At 38.7% G+C, this 17893-nt stretch overlaps 1 protein-coding gene across 7 annotated transcripts in view; it reads right to left on the minus strand.

The window, feature by feature from the left end:
- Nucleotides 1–1670: 1670 nt before the first annotated feature.
- The window catches only part of NFYB (nuclear transcription factor Y subunit beta), a 43381-nt gene continuing 27158 nt past the window's right edge, over nt 1671–17893 (minus strand). For 5 of the 7 annotated variants that reach the window (XM_073324068.2, XM_073324094.2, XM_073324042.1 and 2 more), the window contains exons 2-7: nt 13471–13564; nt 12441–12571; nt 9675–9872; nt 7669–7750; nt 4379–4458; nt 1671–4132 (exon numbers count right to left, since the gene is read on the minus strand). In XM_073324068.2, coding sequence (XP_073180169.1) covers nt 4100–4132; nt 4379–4458; nt 7669–7750; nt 9675–9872; nt 12441–12571; nt 13471–13564 — 618 coding nt within the window. In that variant the 3' untranslated portion in view covers nt 1671–4099. Of the gene's footprint in view, nt 4133–4378; nt 4459–7668; nt 7751–9674; nt 9873–12440; nt 12572–13470; nt 13565–17893 lie in introns of those variants that run through there. The other 2 variants (XM_073324084.2, XM_073324074.2) reach the window with 2 other exon arrangements.

Here is a 17893-nt window from a genome sequence, read left to right on the forward strand (position 1 = left end):
ACAAGTCTCTTGCAGTGTGCAAGTTCTGAATGGTTGCACCTGCCAATAAAAATGCAAGCTATTTCTGAAAAAGCCTTTCGCTTTGGAGAGGAAAAGAAAACAGGCACTCTTCTACTGTAACAGTACGCCCATACTGTGAGTTGCAGTGGTTCTGATGTGTGCAATTCCTACTTTACTAGTCCAGTTGCATCCATCCTGGTTCACTTTACCCAGCTAGTCTAACAGTAGGGGTGAGGAGAACCTATTTTTCCCCCCAGAGTGGAAATATTAAAACTCTATTTTATTAAGTGTTTGGGCCTCAAACTAAAGACTGCATCTAAATGCATTTTTAAAATGAAAGTAATGCAGAGAATAGGAAGAGAGATTAACACTTTCATTTATTTCTCCTCTTTCCTTTTTTCATTATTCATGCTAGAAATTTACTTAATAGTAATATTTTCCATCTATGGTAAAGAGACTGCTACTGTTCAAGTAATAGATTTCAGTTTAAGAAAAGTCATCCCCCTTCTTGCCCACATTTTATCCTGCACAAAAAGAGCCCTAGGGATTCAGTCTAAAAACAGATACCTGATCACTTTAAAAAAAAAATTAAGTCTGCTTAGATGAAATGGAACATTATTCCCTTCTAAAGTTGCTAGCATGCAAAGAATTCCACAACCCTAAATGAGGATAATGCTAGATGTTAGTGAAATAAGTTTTCCCTGGTGGTGTTATGCATCAGCCTCTGTTGAGGTATCCCTCTGCAAGCCACTTGTACTGTATATGCTGCACTGCTTAGGTACAATGAACCATATACTCCATTCCACTGCAGAAAGGGGAGCAAAAATGAGTAAGATCATGCAGAAATTAAGGTGGTGGGCTTGGAAGAGAAAAGCCACTGTGTTTTCAGTTGCTAGCTGCCATTTGCCTGTCCATGTAGTTGACAAGTCACCCTATTTCCCCCTCCCTCCCTCAGCACTTATTTGCCTCAACTATGTTAATACCGTGCAGAGCGGTATTAGCTACTCACCCTACACTCGGAATCCCAGCTACTGAGGAAGCAGGGAGACTTGTAAACCTCAAGGAAGCTTGAGTGGAGACTGACTAATCCATACTGCATGCAGATAGCAGACACATAAGCACAGGTCAGTGAGATTCTATAATCTGTTTCCATACATACCAAAAGTCCACTCTACACACTTTGACTACACCACATAATTCAATACACAGCAGAGACCAGACCAGGGGGAGCAAAGGCACAAGCTAAAACTATCAAAACACAAGTACTTAATGTTTGGCACCTAAATAAGTGGGGTGATGTGTGAAAGTGCTGAGCACCAGTAATGAAAATGGGAGTTAGAGGGGCCCAACAAGTCAGATCCCTTTTGGGTGGGGGAGGAGACTTTAATCACCCTTATTTGACAACTTTGGCCACCGTAGTTTAACTCTCTTCCCCTTTTATATGCGGAAAGGGCCTAGAAGACCAAGTAAAGCAGAAATTTTAACCAAGAATTCCATTATTGGGTGGATTGATATTAGGCTGCCATTACATGCTTTCAGCTACAATAAGAAACTATTGCATATGCTGCATGAAGTGATCTTTCATACACTAGTGCTATTTTGAGTTAACATTAAAATGTGAAACAAGGTACCAAGCTTGATGTCTCTGGAAAGAATCAGGGTTACATTACTTCAGAAAAAAACAGTCAAACAAAACTTTATTACAGAACTGCACTTGGGATAAAGCATCAGATGACATGACCAAATTGATGGCATTTGAGGGTTTTGTTTAGGGTTTTTGGTTTTGTTTTGTTTTTTTTTTAAATGGAAGGGAGCTGGGGAAGAGAGAGAAAACATACCTATCTAGGTTGTACTTTCTATCTCTATAGGTAGGGACCTATGTAATTCAACACCATTGAATTCATCCCTTGCCAGAGCTGTGTTCTAGAATCTAAGCTTTAATTTAAAATAAATAAAATCCATCCCTCATGTTTGAGGATGTAACCCTGAAATGATGCAGCTTGTGTGCAATGCTGCAGTGTTGTCTTCCTGACTTCAGAAAGACTAGCACACTCCTCCATCTCAAAGAGACTTAACTCTGAAACCTAAAATGATGAGTTAAAGAGATTAAGTATCAGTATTAAAATATGTAATCAACACTATCCAACTAATGAGCTTTTCCTGTAAGTCCAAGATCCCTTCTGTACACTCACCAAGTGCCAAAACCTCTAGTTTGTCCCGCACACTTTAAATGTTACCCTTTTTCAGTACCAAATTCTGCACATCAAGAACTAGAAATATGGGACTGGTCTAAAATAAATTGAACATAAAACATTCAGGGCTCCTGTACTGCTTGTGTTATTAATCTCATATTTAATGAAAAACTTCTTGCTGCAAAAATGACACCAGACTGCCTGAGAACACTGCTACAGAAGATACGTCCATCTTGCCACAGAATACAGTGGACTTGTCCAGGGGCTTGCCTTGGCATATTGTTAACCTACATATAAATTATGACATTTCAGTTACCAAAGAAAGATACACAAAGACTTCTGGCCACATACAGCCCATAATTCTGAAATTTCATTCTTTTGGTTGTTTTGTTTTAACCCAATTATCTAGCCCATTAAGGATTGGAACATCACATTTGCAAAATAGCCTCCAGGAAAATTACGGCACCAGGTCAAAGGTTTGTTTTTGTTTTTAAGTTAAAAAAAAAAAAAGAGATGGGTGGCAGAGTGAGGGTTATACTAACTTTCAGCTCACTGAAATGCAAATAGAAATATTAAAAGTCTCCGAACTCAGGCTGAATAACAGGGATGCTAGTACACAGCCACCCTTACACCAACACAGTCTAGGACACTGAAGTATCTAACAAGATTACTCACCCAATTATTTAAAAAACAAACCAACCAGCAACGTTACTAAGAATAGCTCACTAAATATACAAAATTACATTATCTAGGTACAGTTTATTGCAAAATCAGGAAGGAGACAGCAAACTAGAAGTCTGAGTCTTTCCTTTCAGATTTTTATCACCTATTCACATTTCAGTCACTCACACATGCAGATGCGTGTATACATGCGTGCGTACACACACATGTATACACACTCTGTACACACTATTTCTGAAACATCTGAGCGTTCCCACACTCTTACAGGAAACCACACCTTATTACATTTCCATTTAAAAAGATAAATTGAGGTCATTTATCACAGGACTATAAAATCCTCCTAGAACACTTGAGGAAACAATTAAATTTTGGGATTTGGCTTTCCAAAAACCATGCATAAAAGGAAAGCGTATAATTTCAATAGCTCTAAGACTACTTTTAAATTTAACAAATTACTCTTCAGGAGTCTGTACAGAGTTATTAAGTTAATGGAATTGTAAAAGTAGCCTAATGAATGCCTGTAGTAGCTATCTCAAATAAAAACTGTTGTACTATAGTAAACGCTGTTGATGGGCACCAAATCTCTAAATTTAAACAGATCTAACAATTGTTTGCTTCTGGATTAACAAATTCTAAAGTTACATTAAAAAAACAATTGTAAATTCTTTTGAGCTGCTAGAGTTTCATGAAAAAAAATCCCTTTCAAATTTTCAATAAATATATCAACATTAAAAATCTAGTTAAGACATGCAAGACAATTTACATAAACCAATAACAATTCAAATTTTATAATAAAGGCAACTTGCATTCAAAATGAACTTTACCCTTATTTTATTCAAAGGGTAAACATGAATTAAACTCAGCTGTTTACTTGAATTACAAAAGTAACATGATTCAATATGAAAATAAGAAACTGTCTACAAATCTCTGACAGTAATAAATTGCAATATACAATGCATACAGGAGTTATACAGAGCAACAAACTCTTGTACAAAACAAAAATACTTTAATACCCTTAAAATCCAATTTTTTTTAAAATTCATGAAAAAAGATTTGAGTCAGAATTCACACCTCCATTAGTCAAGCCTCAGGTAGCTACATTACAGCTATTTAATGTACAAAGAGACAACTCTCTCCTCTGTCATTTTAAACTAATGTCTCTTCTCACAAGTTGTACAGCTTTCTTGTCTCTCTCTTCCATTCCCAAATCCAAAGCCTTCTTCAAATCATGAGAACTGAATTTGCTGAACACCAGAGATCTAGAGAGACCGGGGGGGGGGGGGGGAAGGGAAAGGAGGGAGGAAGAACGTAAGCTTAGTTTCAAGTTTCCATCCTCGAAAGATGTATCACATTTAGTAATCTTGCATGGTCGTAGTGTCAGAAAGGCATGACAAATACAAGGTCTAAATACAAGTTATTCTCATCTCTTTCAGACTGGGGGGTGTTGAAATAGGGCTTTCAATTTTAGCAACAGAAGGAAGAGAGTGCTTGAGAGGATACTGTACCTGTTGATAAGATGTTGTATAAACCATAACATTTTGCTGTTGGCCATCTGTAGTTATTAAACCTGCTGGCAACTGGTTAGCTAAAAGAAAGAGCATTTTAGTTAAGGAAGTTAGACAAAACTGCAGAAGACTTAGAACCTTGTTTAATGTATATATTATCATTCACAACAGAAAGTTCAGTTATGGTCAGAGGGACTATGGCCTCATCATATCTACTCCTGGAGTACTATAAACTCACATCAGTTTACTTTACTAACAAAAACAAGTTAACTGCCATTAGCACTGCAGAGTTGAAACTGATTTTATTCTGCATCAAATCATTATCTGAAATCAGCTTGCAAAATTTTTACTGGTGATGATGTATGAAGGCAAAAACCAGCTGTACTTTCCAATCTGAGGTGGACTTTACCATACTGGCCGCTTGAATTCTAAAAAAATTTCTTAGAGCATTGAGCACATAGTCCATGCTTTACAAGACATGACAGGAGAGTAGGATTTGTTAGTGGAGAAAATGGGGCAGTGGTAAGGGTAATGGTAGCAATTAGAGCTGTGATGTAGGCTTGGATGGAATTGTGCAGTGTTCTGAAGGACATGACAAAGAGCTTGGACTTAACACACAGTGACCTACAGGAAGCCAGTTAAATGAATAAAAAAGTTTTTGACAAGTAAACTGACTAAAGTGTGGTGTGGAAGTCAAGAGAATAAACGGAGAACCTGTTAGGTAAACATTATTGTAATTGTGGGTCTAAGCCCTGTGATAATCAAAGAGTAGAATTATTATAGAAGTCATTAGGAAAGCAAAAGGTAGAACTCTGATATTCTGCATTTGGAGAGAATAAGGGGCTGGTTTGGAAAGTCCAGCCATTTCTATATAAGGATAAGAGACAAAAACAGAAAAACCTCAAAAGAACCCTAAATCAGTTTCCCATGTAAAAAAAGTTTAACCAAACTTATGACAGAGCTGAACAGCTTACATTTGAGAGATTAAATTTGGTCTCTACCATATTTGGTTAAAAAAAATTGACTTTTATTGAATTAAGTTGTGCCCAAACTAAAAGTTACATGCAAAAGACACACTAAGTCTGAAGTTAAACTCTTCAGGCAAGATAATCCTGCACATATAAAAACTGTGCTTTGCAAGTCATGTATGTAAGAGATAGTGATTCTGTCTCCTAGTTCTGCCTCTGCTGGCTCTTAGCCAGGGCCTCCTGCTCCCTGCCAAGTCCTACTATTCGCCTCCAAAACTGCCATTTTTTAATGCTGGCATTAAATGACATGTGTGAAGTAACTTTCCCAATCTCTCAAGCTTTGCATCATAGAATGTACTGAAGCCTCCAGAGCCTAGGAAATTTGAAATATGATTGGTGAGCAGGTGTCAAGGCATTTCTTCAGCCTTCTGCTTCCAGATTAGGGAGCATCTCCCAGAGACCAAACTTGGGAAGTAGACAGCAAACTCACACAGTAGATGGGGGTATCCTGTCTTCACACCAGTTCTTGAAAGTGCTATACTAGTACTTCTAATAAGTACATACACAAATGGTGCTGTTAGGAGCACATGCTTCCTAGAAGCATAGGAATGTTTCCTGTGAGTACTACATCAGTGCCTGCATAAAGGGGTCATTCATGCGGTTGAGTTAGCTTTCTCTCCTCCACCCATTTTTCTTTACATGAGTCCTTGGGAAATTACATACGACCCCTGGGTCATTGAGTTCAATCTCCTGCTACTGCAAGCAACAGAGGTAGGATTAAAAATCCTAAAGGTTAGATCCAAACAATCAGGACCTGCAAGAGTTGAGGTTTCTCTAGCAACGTTAAGTCATTACGCACACAGTATTTTCTATTCCTGTTTACCTTGCTAAATGGATAGACATACATTACTGTTTGTCTTTAAATGTCTGGCAGAAAATATACAGAAGGCGCAGCATGGCGGAGTTAATGTTGCTGTTGGAAAGTTACCCTTTGCATTTGCTGACCTCTGACTTTAAACTGTGAATGTCAATGTTTCATTAACTGTGGGGGTTTTGCATTTTATTAAAATAACTTGTAAAATTCCATTGCAATGTTCCCATTTAAATTCTCAGAATCACGAGGCCTGCTGGAAACTGCCTTTCTGGCCACAAGAGCCTCCATAGGTTTTTCTACATTCTGTAGAGCCAAAATGGGATTGTATATGAGTGCAAAGTGCATCTCATTGCTTCAGCAGGTCACCACCTGGTTCAAGTCTATAGCTCATCTCTAACGCATTAGTTTAACAATAATTTTAATAGAGGCATTTACCAGGTATTTTTAAACTGGTCTGACTCTTGAAAGTGGTGAGAGCTCTCCCTCAACTTCTCTGCAACCACTTTACCACCACTACCCACAGGTACTTAAAGCAAGAACAGAAGACTCCACTGTTATTAAGATCTTAGTTCCAAATTTAAAAAAAATTTGAGGGACCCCTATGAACCTTCAGGCCCCATTGCAGGATATGGGGAAGTACGCTACAATGGAGCCATAAAGGAAAAGAATAATTTCACAAGATTCTTCTTCCCTCGACCACAGCTGCCTTTTTTCCCCACGTCCACAAAGTCTGTGCATTCTATTTACAGCAAGAGAAAGTAAGTGTTTTAGATGGACAGGAGCCAGAGAGGAGCCTCAATTTCTTTTTGGCAGACTCTGTGGCTCCACGCCACAAAATGTGATTTACTTGCTTCCCTCCCGTGCATTTTTGCAGGAAGATTGCATATGGGCTTGAATGGTTAGCTACTAAGGAAATAAGAAAACTTTAAAAACTGCATCCAATGAAGTGAGCTGTAGCTCACGAAAGCTTATGCTCAAATAAATTGGTCAGTCTCTAAGGTGCCACAAGTCCTCCTTTTCTTTTTGCGGATACAGACTAACATGGCTGCTACTCTGAAACCTTTAAAAACTATGTTTTTTAAAGTCTAATGAAAAATTACAGCACTAGTTCATGCTCTCAAAGCACTTCACATTAGGACTAGAATGTAAACCTAGTGCCATTGGATAGGATTACTAACAGCAAAGTTAATATCAAACGACTGATGAATAAATTCTGACCCTAGGCGCACAAAGCTTCCGTTGACTCCAATGAGTGCATCTAAATGCAGGTTATCACCAACACGTCCCAAATGAAAATTATGGTTATTTTAGATCCCACCCAGCTAGTCTGACCCAGGCTCAGTTACGAAGAAGAAAATTCTGATGATTAACGTTTCCTCAAATCTGAAACCTTAGAGGATCTACAAGTAGTAATGAGATCTGAATTAGCCATTTAAAAGTTTACTTACTAAATGCTTCTTCTGTGAGATCCTCACTAAGACCGTCTGCAGTTGTAACTGTTCCTCCAATCCCTTTCTCTCCTTTCATTGCCTTTAATGAAATACAGAAAATGTTTGCATTATAATAGTTACCTTAGATTGCTCATGATCCTAGTTTCCTAAAATGGGAACTTTTACAACTGCTAACAGAGCCTGTATGCAGCAAGGAGAAGTGTGACACTAACATCCAAGGACTGCAATGATCATGTTTCTTTAAAACACACACAGTATGTGAGCAAAGTATAAAGACTGCACTTTTATAGGAGATCCTTCAAATTCTGCAGAAGTAAGAGTCCTGTGGTAACTCACAAGAAATAGTTAGGTCTACCTTTTGTACCTATAATCCACAGCAGACTGCAGAATTCCAGGAATACTAAAAATGTGGCAAACATATGTTGGTTACATAAGCTTATTGGTTGCATTTTATACATGGATATATACACTTTCTAGTACGGTTCTTGGGATATGAAGTGGGAAAGAGAAGATGCAGTGTGGGTTGTTCCACTAATTTGTATGCTATAGCTTTAATGCCTTTTCTAATAGCTTCGGGGAGTAATTATGTACAGTGCCAATATCATACAATAGGAAGGTCACATTTAAACCCAAGATAATGAATTTCTTCCCCATAGTATCCAATATAACCAAAACCTGGGGTCAGCATGATGAGTTAAGGCACCCAATGAACTGTGTGCTGTTTCATCAGCCAGGCTTTTTGTGAAAACATCAAGGCAAGTACTAACGTAATGACAAACTGTCCATACATTTAAGAAAAAAAAGTTGAAGCCATTTCCTTTGTATAGTACTCTGAAGACAAGACTGGGAACATCATTTATAGCAGACAGGCAAAACCAGAGCCAACAAATCCAGATATTAAATGCTAGCTCCATTAGCCTATTGACACAGTTGGTAGTGTAACCTATGTCACTGTAAAGAAGAGGTACGTTTGAAACCAAATGGGCTTAAACATTTTCTGAAGAGCTACTGCAACATACAAGCTGCAATTTGCCGTCTTTGATGCAAGCTAGCCTAGCATTCAGACACTGCTACATGAACACAGGGAAGACGGTTAGAGTATAGGGTGTTCTACGTACGGCGTGGGTGTGCGGGAAGAATGGAGGGATGTTGAGGAGGGGAGAAGCAGCTTATTAGCTGAAAGTTCCTATAACTTGTTTGGATAGACTCAGTTCTTGTGTCAACATCTCATGCCACTGTCTCATAGGAAAACTCTGACTCTTTGGCATAAATTGCCACAGAGGGATGGTGGGTGAAGGAATAGAATATACATTAATCTCTTCAGCCCCCCAAAGTGGAAAAAAGCAGAGGACAGCTCTATTTTGCATGAAATGAAGGTTGCTGGAAGGAAGAAAGTTCATGCTAAATTCTGAGAAGACTAGAGGATATGCTAAATCTTGAAGTATCTTCTGCAATAAGAAATGCAAATGTTAATGCCAAAACAGGGTACTGGAAAGTACTTGACAACCAAAGCAAAATATGCTCAAACAAGCATGTAGCTGACAAGTTTTCATGTCACCAAAGTAATGTGTTAAAAATATACCTTTCCCCTTCGCAGATTAGAAATGCAATCTGATAGAATGTAGTGGGCTGGCTCCTCAGCTGGTGTGAGTAAGTGTAGCTGCATTGAATGTCGCTGAGGATCTGGCTGAGTTCTTAACAGGAGCACAAAAACTAATTTTTACCATAATGTTAGAAAGGTTCTTCAAAAACATCAGTTGGACAATTTAGCTACTTTGGAACAGCAAATTTGCCAATACTCTTAATTATGTTTTTAAGTGTTTTTTATCCCATGTCATGTTCTATTCTGATGTAGACATGGATGTTACATCAGTCACTGGATAGTAGATTCTGGGGTACGGTGCAAATGAACCATTTTCAGCTGTATATGGAGATAATAAAAAAGAGCCAACACTGAACACAGTAAGTTTGTCTAAACCTGTGTGGAAAGATAGGCTACCAACCTCTCTGAATTTTTGGAGATACAGCTTCAAAGGTTCAACATAACTATCAAATCCCAAGGTAGACATGGCAAAGAGAATATCCTCTCCATTGATAGTCTTTCGTTTCTCTTGATGACACCTCTCACTTGCTTCAGATGTTATAAAGCTGATGAATTCACTTACACACTCTTGCACACACTCCTTTGCATCTTTAGCAATCTGGTAAGAAAAACCATTACTAAAGTCACCTGAAGTTTGCTTAAGCTTCACTGTGTTAATAAACTGCAAATTAAAGTTCTACTTACTAAGCCTGTTCCCAAAGCTCAGTTCAGAGATCTGATCCTGAAAGGTGCCGGCCAGCCACAACTTCCCGTGACTTCACTGGAAGTTAGAGGTGCTGAGCCCCTCTCAGGATCAGGCTTGTGGGTTAAAGCCCTTAGGCCCACTAGTTCGGAGAGTCTTGCAACATTACACTAAAAACTTGTAGAACCCCAACTCTTAGTACGGGAATAATAAACTAGAAGATATGGGAATGTCCCCACAATAATTATCCGTAAGTAATATGCATATATGAACAAAACTAGTGTGCATATGCAAAACAGTCACTGGATGTCACCGCTGTTCCAGGTAAAATGCAGATAAAATAGCATATTAAATAAACTAAGACTATTATGTTACTATTTCAGGTGACACTGCAGACCTCTACAATTTCTGTAATATTTCACAGCTGCATTTTGTACGAGCTGTTACATATGCACACAGTTTAGAGACATTAGTGGGTTGCATGCTTCCCTTTCTTCTCTTTGGACACAAGCCATTATATTCACAGTCAGATCTGAATTCCTAAGTTGTAAGTGTAAGTGAATCTCATGGTACTATAACCTTCTGGAAATGGAAACTAAGAAAGGTACGAAATTGGAGTCATCAGGATGAATCTGACTGGACAGCACTTTATAATGTCTTGTGGGACAAAGCAGCTTCATGAATTTCTATTCTCCTTTAATTTGCTCAATCTTGCTATGGAGCCTGTATCTCAGGCCTTCCAGAACTAAATTTCTGCAGCTCAGCCAGGGATATTTTATCCTAATCAGATTCATAACTAGTGCTTACTTGGTTTGCCCAGCAGTGGTTTTTAATATTCTAAGTTTTCTAAACAAGCATTCAAGTGAACAAACAGATGTGCTCCTGCCAAGAATAAATTAGGTGAGTTAAATTAAAGTTTTTAGCCCATTAAAAATAAATTAGGTGATTTAGAATAGCAGAGGGGTGCTACAGCTGAGTATTTTAGGAAAGTAAATAAACAGGAATCCACTGAAGCATTATCCTTATTTGATGCTTGTTCATATGTGACAAATCTATTCCAGTTGGAATATGAAGAAGGAACCTTTGTATCTCAGAGTAATAGCAATCTTTATTCAGAACCCCATATTCTCTCAGACATAATTTTCAAGCATCCAGACACTTAGAGGTAGCAGCTCCCATTGTGATATTTGTGGCCAGATTTTCAAGACAACTTAGCACCCAATGTGCCAACTTCTTTGGAAAACCTGACCTCAATTGTGGGTGCTGAACACTTTTGAAAATCTGGCGTAAAGAAAAGATTAATGAATCTAACAATCCTACACTGAAACACTCAGGGGTTTTGAAAGCATCCATGACTGCCATGGCTTGCCTATGTCAGGTTATATTTTAATGTCTTGCTAGCTGTCTGATTATTTTGTAAGCTGTACTCCAAATCCTATGTAATATTAGAGAGGATTCAGATGACAATGACTGTTTGGTTAAGATAAGTAGCTTAGAGGGTTCCAATACTTAATCAAATCTCAAGTCTGCAGAAGTGGAGTACAAGTCTCATGAGAACAAGCTCTCACAAGCCTTCTCATAACTTGTACTTCTAGTAAGGCCAGAAATTAAAGCCATTAGAACAGCCTATTTTATGGCATTTTGGCGTCTTGCTTCTGGAAATACAGAAGTTCAAAGATGAATAACTAGATTTTTTCCTCAGATGATGGAGAAGGAAGTTCTTATTTCATCCAAACTGGCTCACTCATTCCAATTTCCCTGCACTCCAATCCAAAAACGTAAAAAGAAGAAGAAATCTCTTTCCTACAAGTTTAACAGTTGTCAATATTTGATTGCCACCATGCCTGATAACTTTTATGAGTGAATGTCTGGTGGCTATTTTGAAAACATTCGTTGTCTACGTAAAGCATTGTAGACACTAGATAAACACAAAACCTACTTTGGACCCGGCTTTTACATTTGTCATATCAATTTAGCAATCTCATTAGCCTGTTAAGTGTGTCCACTCAGGGGTTTGCATCAGTTTAAATTGATTTAAAAACAGTTTTAGTTAAACTGCTGCAAACTTTGTGTTTAGATAAGGTCTAAGCAAGCCAGCTCAAATATTAGCCTCTATTTTTGACCAAATAAGTCCGCTTTTATGTGGCAGTTATGCATAATCTGCATGTCTAGAAAAATACTACCGATCACCACAGCTACAGACTCCATAATATGGATGAATAAATAAGTAGTTTATATTTTTTATGAAAAGAGCAGTTTAATCTTTTAATTGTTGGATTCCTGTAACTCAAATATAGTTCAAAATAAATTTTGGGAAAACCTGGCCAAAAAAAATTGCTCTCAAAGAGCAAGCATACAGTTTCAGCAACTGAAGATAGGGATGTTGTACTGGAACCCAACTTTGCCTAACCGAAGAATGAATGTAATACGTGAATATGTTCTCATTAGCAGAACAGCCCTGTTGGATTTAACCATGGATATTACCTTTCCTGTCTGGGGTATGGCATTTTTCATTATCCTTGCCACATTTGCAATTGGAAGATATATATCTTGTTCTCTAAAACTCTCTTTTGAGCCATTTGTGTCTTCATGATCATTCATACTGTCCTCAGTGTCTAGCAAAATAAAGAAAAGTTAGTATTGGGTGCATTTGCCAAGCACCTTCAATCATCTTACCTGTAGTCTCCTTATTAATCCAGGACTACTAACATTCCAAACCTCTGATCAACTTCATATAGCTGCCATTAAAAAAAGCTTGCCACAGAAGTGCCCCTTCTTATCATCCCCTAAATGTAAAATTTCAAACCCCACCGGCAACAGCAAAAGAAAATGATACTGGTCTGAAATAAACCTCACTGAATAGTGCCAGTCGTCTAAGATTTAACAACAAGGGTGGAAATGGGAGATTCCCAACTTCCAAGTGAGTACTACACTTGCTTACAGCCCTGGAAGGCCCAGAGTTGTTAAAAATTAACACATGCGCCCATGACATTGTGGTGCCTAGGAAAGTTGTTTTCTATCACACCTCATCAATATGTATTCTTTTTATATATTACAATATTGGATGTGTCCATGTGTACTTCCCGACACCAGTTTCACAAATATTAAGATTTAATTTGTTTATTGAACAATGTTATAAATTTATTTATTTTTAAAAAAGAGACATTCCTCTTCCAGCAAAGAGGCAAGCAACATCCTTTGATATTTAACACACACCACCCCATTACAGGTCAACATAGAGCATATTAGTGTGGATTACTTCTTTTTCCCAGAACACTAGATAGCATCGGAGCCCCTTTGAAAGCAAACACTGAAAGTTGCAAACCCATTTTCAAATTGATCAAAACTGAATTGTATGCAGGGAGTCATTATGAATGCAGATAAATATCAATTCTTAGCTTCATGAATGATGGAAAATTAGTGGAAGAGCTAGACAAGAAGGTACAGGACATAGCAGAATACTATTAAGTATGATAAAGTAAGACACTTCCACTTTAACTGGTAGGTTTCTTACCATCATGAGGCTGTATTACAAAGTGACTACCACCAATGTATTCTCCAGCAATTCCTAACTGAGAAGCATCTGTTGTAGAACTGTCACCATCCATCTATAACAAAACAAAACAAAATCATGCACTCCAGTATACCACAAATGCTACTGCTTAGCAGTAGATTCATTTAAGTTACCTTGAAAGTAAGGGGCCAAATTCAGCTAGCATAAACAAGCACCTTCCTATTAAAAACAGTGTCCATTGCTCTTCAGTTAAGGTTGAATTTGACCTGAGATGCTTTGGCTTCAGTAGCTCCTTCATATTTAAATTTATAGGAAGGTACTTTTAGCGTAATACAGTACTGTTCATGAAAAATATTAGACCAAGGAAACATCCTTTATCATTCAAAGGGTTGCTTAATGTAGTCTATGAAAATGAAAGCTAACAATCCCTCTCTCCAGTCCCCATACAGGCAGAAAACAAGCCACAACACTCTCTCAGATTACAACCGGAGACTGTGTATTCTCCTTTTAGATTATTAAGCAAAACACAGGCAGCCACAGGTTAAACTACAAGACCATGCTAAAAAGCTGAGTGTTTAAAAAGAATTACACTGTTTATTTTGAAAAGTAACCAGGTGTGCTCTTATAAAAGAGTAGTATTTATGTCAATATAATTTTACATTTAGGTAGTGAGCCTTATATTAGTAGCCTCAGACTACCCATAACCCCATTTTCAATTGGTTATAACTTTTAAACTTTTAACTGCATGGGCTGAAGTTTTCCATGTTTGGCCTCTGCCTCAAACTGAGTTTCTGGAAGAAAGCTTCAGCAAAAACTCTGCAACCATTTGAGAATGAGAATAGGGAAACATAGGTAATTTTGCCAATTTTTAAAAAGAAATTCTAAAGCAGTGGTTCTTGATCCTTTGAGCTCAGGACCCATTTGTAAATCTTTATGGCCTGTCATGACCCAGTAAATAGTTTTAGTGCAAAAAACAAATGTTTTAGTAAGCCAGATCTTACCTACAATATATAGTATACATACTAAGTACTAAATAAGTACACTGTGTATACCACAGCAGTAGCTCCTGTCCTGCAGAGCTATCTGGGCTCAGCTCCCTACTCTGGGCATTGCAATCTCTGAGGTTGCAGTGCTATTCAGGTCTAGCCAGGCCAAATTTGTGAATGGTGCAAAGGATCACAGCACCACTTGCTCAAATTTGGCCTGGCTGGCCAGTCACCGTGGTGGAGGGACAGCTGGGTCAAACCTGAGCGATGCTGTGGCCCTGCATACCAGGTAGCAACATTCAACGCTAGGACCTGAGCTCAGCTGGCCCCGCAAGCGCGGAGCTGTAGGATGCACCCCTACAGGGTAAGAGCAGTGCAAAAATCTGTAACTGCCTAGCCCACCACCTCCCAAACACTTCCTAACCCCAGAAGCAGGACCTGGCCCCCTCGCCATCCTTTGACACATACTGGCAACCTGGTTTTGGGCTGCAAACAACTGGTTGAGAAACCCTGTAAAAGCCTCATTGGTTAGGAGCAAGAACTCAAAATCTGACTGGGAGTTAGTCCTGGGGCTACAGAGGTGCCTTTTGCTGTCCCCATGAAAATATGTCCAGATTTGGCCAAGTCACACTGAAAATTGCCATTTGCTTATAATTTTCTGGATGTTCTGTCTGCGCGATGCATGCTTCTTGGTCAATGACCCTCTGGCTTAATTCTGAAGCAGGCACACAGACCAGCAGCTCTGGGTTGTATGCAGACCAAATGGTTTCACCTCAATCTCTGTCATGAGCTCACCAAAAAAAGTAATTGAAATTTCTGCAAATTCAGAAGCATCTTTCATTCTGTTTGTTGTAATGGTCTGATTTTTCGGCAGAACTATTTTTAAATTGATTTTTTGATGATTTTTCAATTTTGGGGGGAGAAAAAAAACCCCATCATGCAATTAAACTTTGCCTGGGCAACACTAGTGATTCCCTCCCCTCTTCCCCCCAGAGACAACATACCAAAACTGAAAAAAAGATTTCTCAAAAACAAACAAAATCTTTTCACTTAAAGTTTCCATCAGAAGCTTTTTTAAAAAGTGGAACGTTTTGAAAGTTTTTTTCACGAAAATATGCTCTTTGCATAAAAGGCTGAATTTCAATAAAAAATTTATTTGAAAAATATCAAGCAACTCTGGCTGTTAGTATGTGCTATCAGCCATGATAGTAAGATTACATCTGTAATATGACTTACACTGCAAAAAATGTAGGGTAATTTTAATCAGTATTAATAAAACGTATGAAATTCTAAAATTTAATTTGTCATTATTTCAAGAAATCCACTTTAGTAGAGTGCACAAGTGGTCAACTGAGTAACATTATTATTATACTAGGACTTCTCCATTGCTTTCATAGTAGGGAAGCGGCAACAATCATCTCTCATTACTCTGTTATTGAGGAATAGCGGAGTTCAAGGCAACCATTTTAGATAAAGTGTGATAGCAGCAATAGAGTCTATCATATTCACTTAAAAATTAATTCCAGTTATTTAATGTTCAGCAAGACACATGCTGTATCATCATTTCCATATCTGGGAATTAAAGTAAATGTTTCCTACCTTCAGGAGTTGAATTAACCTTGTTTACTGTGGTTTTGTGTGTTGTTTCTTGTTTAAACTTACATAGTCATTGGCTAACAAAACCCCAACTAGTCACATCTGGATTTCTCCTTAATGAGAGAATGAAAAGCAATCTTACACCTGATCCTACAAAGGGATCCACCTCATGGATCTTTACGACCACAGAAAGGGTTTTCTTCAAGAACATAGTCTATACCAGATTGAGTACCCATTTTACTGCAACCACCAGCAATATTGCAGATACTTGGTTGCTGTCACTAGTGTGAGTTATCAGAATGAAAATGCTTGAGACCTGTCTACATCAGCAGCTTAGAAGAGGTCAAACTGCACCAGTGTTGGCTGTTACAGTAACAGGGGTGCTAGTATATCTGCTGTGGATGAATCCAAGGTGAACTGAAGAAGCAACCTTGTAACTATGTTGATAGGAATTACAAGATTAATAACGTTGCTAGTTTAACCACATGAACCTGGCCTAGTCCCCCTCTCTGGGCAGACAACTTTCTGTTGTGAGTGAACACAACTACTGGATACCACATGTTTCTAAGCCCTTTGGGTCTGGACAGTGACTGGTCACTATTCCTAGCCCTGGGTCTTTAGACATTCCAAGGTGAAGATACGTGTCTGACACCTCCCTTGGGCACTTGGCCCCCACAGTCCAGTCACCTCACACTCCAGCCCACCTAAGCCTCAAGTGCTTATATATGCTCCCTCAGAGTTCCACGACACTGTGTTAACAGTTTCCAAGACAATGTGGCAGGCAAGCAAGGAATACGGGCTTAGTAAAGGAATTTTTTAACCGCAGACACTTTACTCTTAAAAATCACTTGAGTTACAGATCTCTGAAAAATAACAGTCCTGAACATATTCTCCTCATCCCTGATCTCATCCCTTCTGCGACTCCTGGGTTTGATCAGCATCCTTAGGCTGAGCAGCTTTTCTTGCCTCTTCTCTCCTTAGCCTGGTCTTCTTGAGTGTGGCATTAGTCTGACATCCCCCACCCCTTTCACAGAGAGCATTCCCTCTTGGCCAAAGGGTTCAGAGACTTTATTCATGTGTCTAGGTTGAGGATCATCAGCTACTTTTCCAGCTCGGCTTCTGTGCAGAGTTCATTGGTCTTCTGGATGGGCTGGTTGTTGAAGATTGCTCTGTGCCCTCTTCACAGACAGTCATTCAATTTGTGTCAAGCCAGTACTACCAATATTGATGCTCTAGTCCACAAAGGAGGATGCAATACCACATGAAGGTCACACTCCAAAGTGAAGGTAGCAATAAAAAGTGGAGTCCCTGAAAAGTGGCAATCACACAAAAGAAGATGGAGTTTATGATGACAGACTCTCTTCTCCTCCCCCTCCCCCCATCTGCACTGGGGAATTTTAGGGGAACCCCCCCACACCTTACTCTTGCTTCCACCTGTATGACCCCACTTGTGATAACAATGATGCAAGCATTCATACAGAGTGCACTAGCCAGCCATCAGCATTTGAGGCAGTGTTGCCTAACCCTGCTCAGAACAAGTCTATTGGACACAGTGGGTAAAATGTCAGTGCCTATATGAGTGATTTTACTGATTATATGATTGGTACAACTGACTTTTTTTTGGGGGGGGGGAGGATTTTCTGGGAAAAAATGCAAGCACAGATAAGACCCAAGAAGAGAATTTATTCCATTGTTGGAACTGGTGGAATCTGGTCTTTTAAATTAGATGTTCTACCCAAAGACATCAAGAGTGCTCCTCATAGTCTTCTCACTTCAACAGAAAAATGATAAAGAATATTCCTTATTCATGGATGAACTTTTATGCTTACGGTCTTGTATCT

This window comes from Lepidochelys kempii, chromosome 1, assembly GCF_965140285.1.
Source record: "Lepidochelys kempii isolate rLepKem1 chromosome 1, rLepKem1.hap1, whole genome shotgun sequence".
In the NCBI taxonomy this organism is placed as follows: Eukaryota; Metazoa; Chordata; order Testudines; family Cheloniidae; genus Lepidochelys; species Lepidochelys kempii.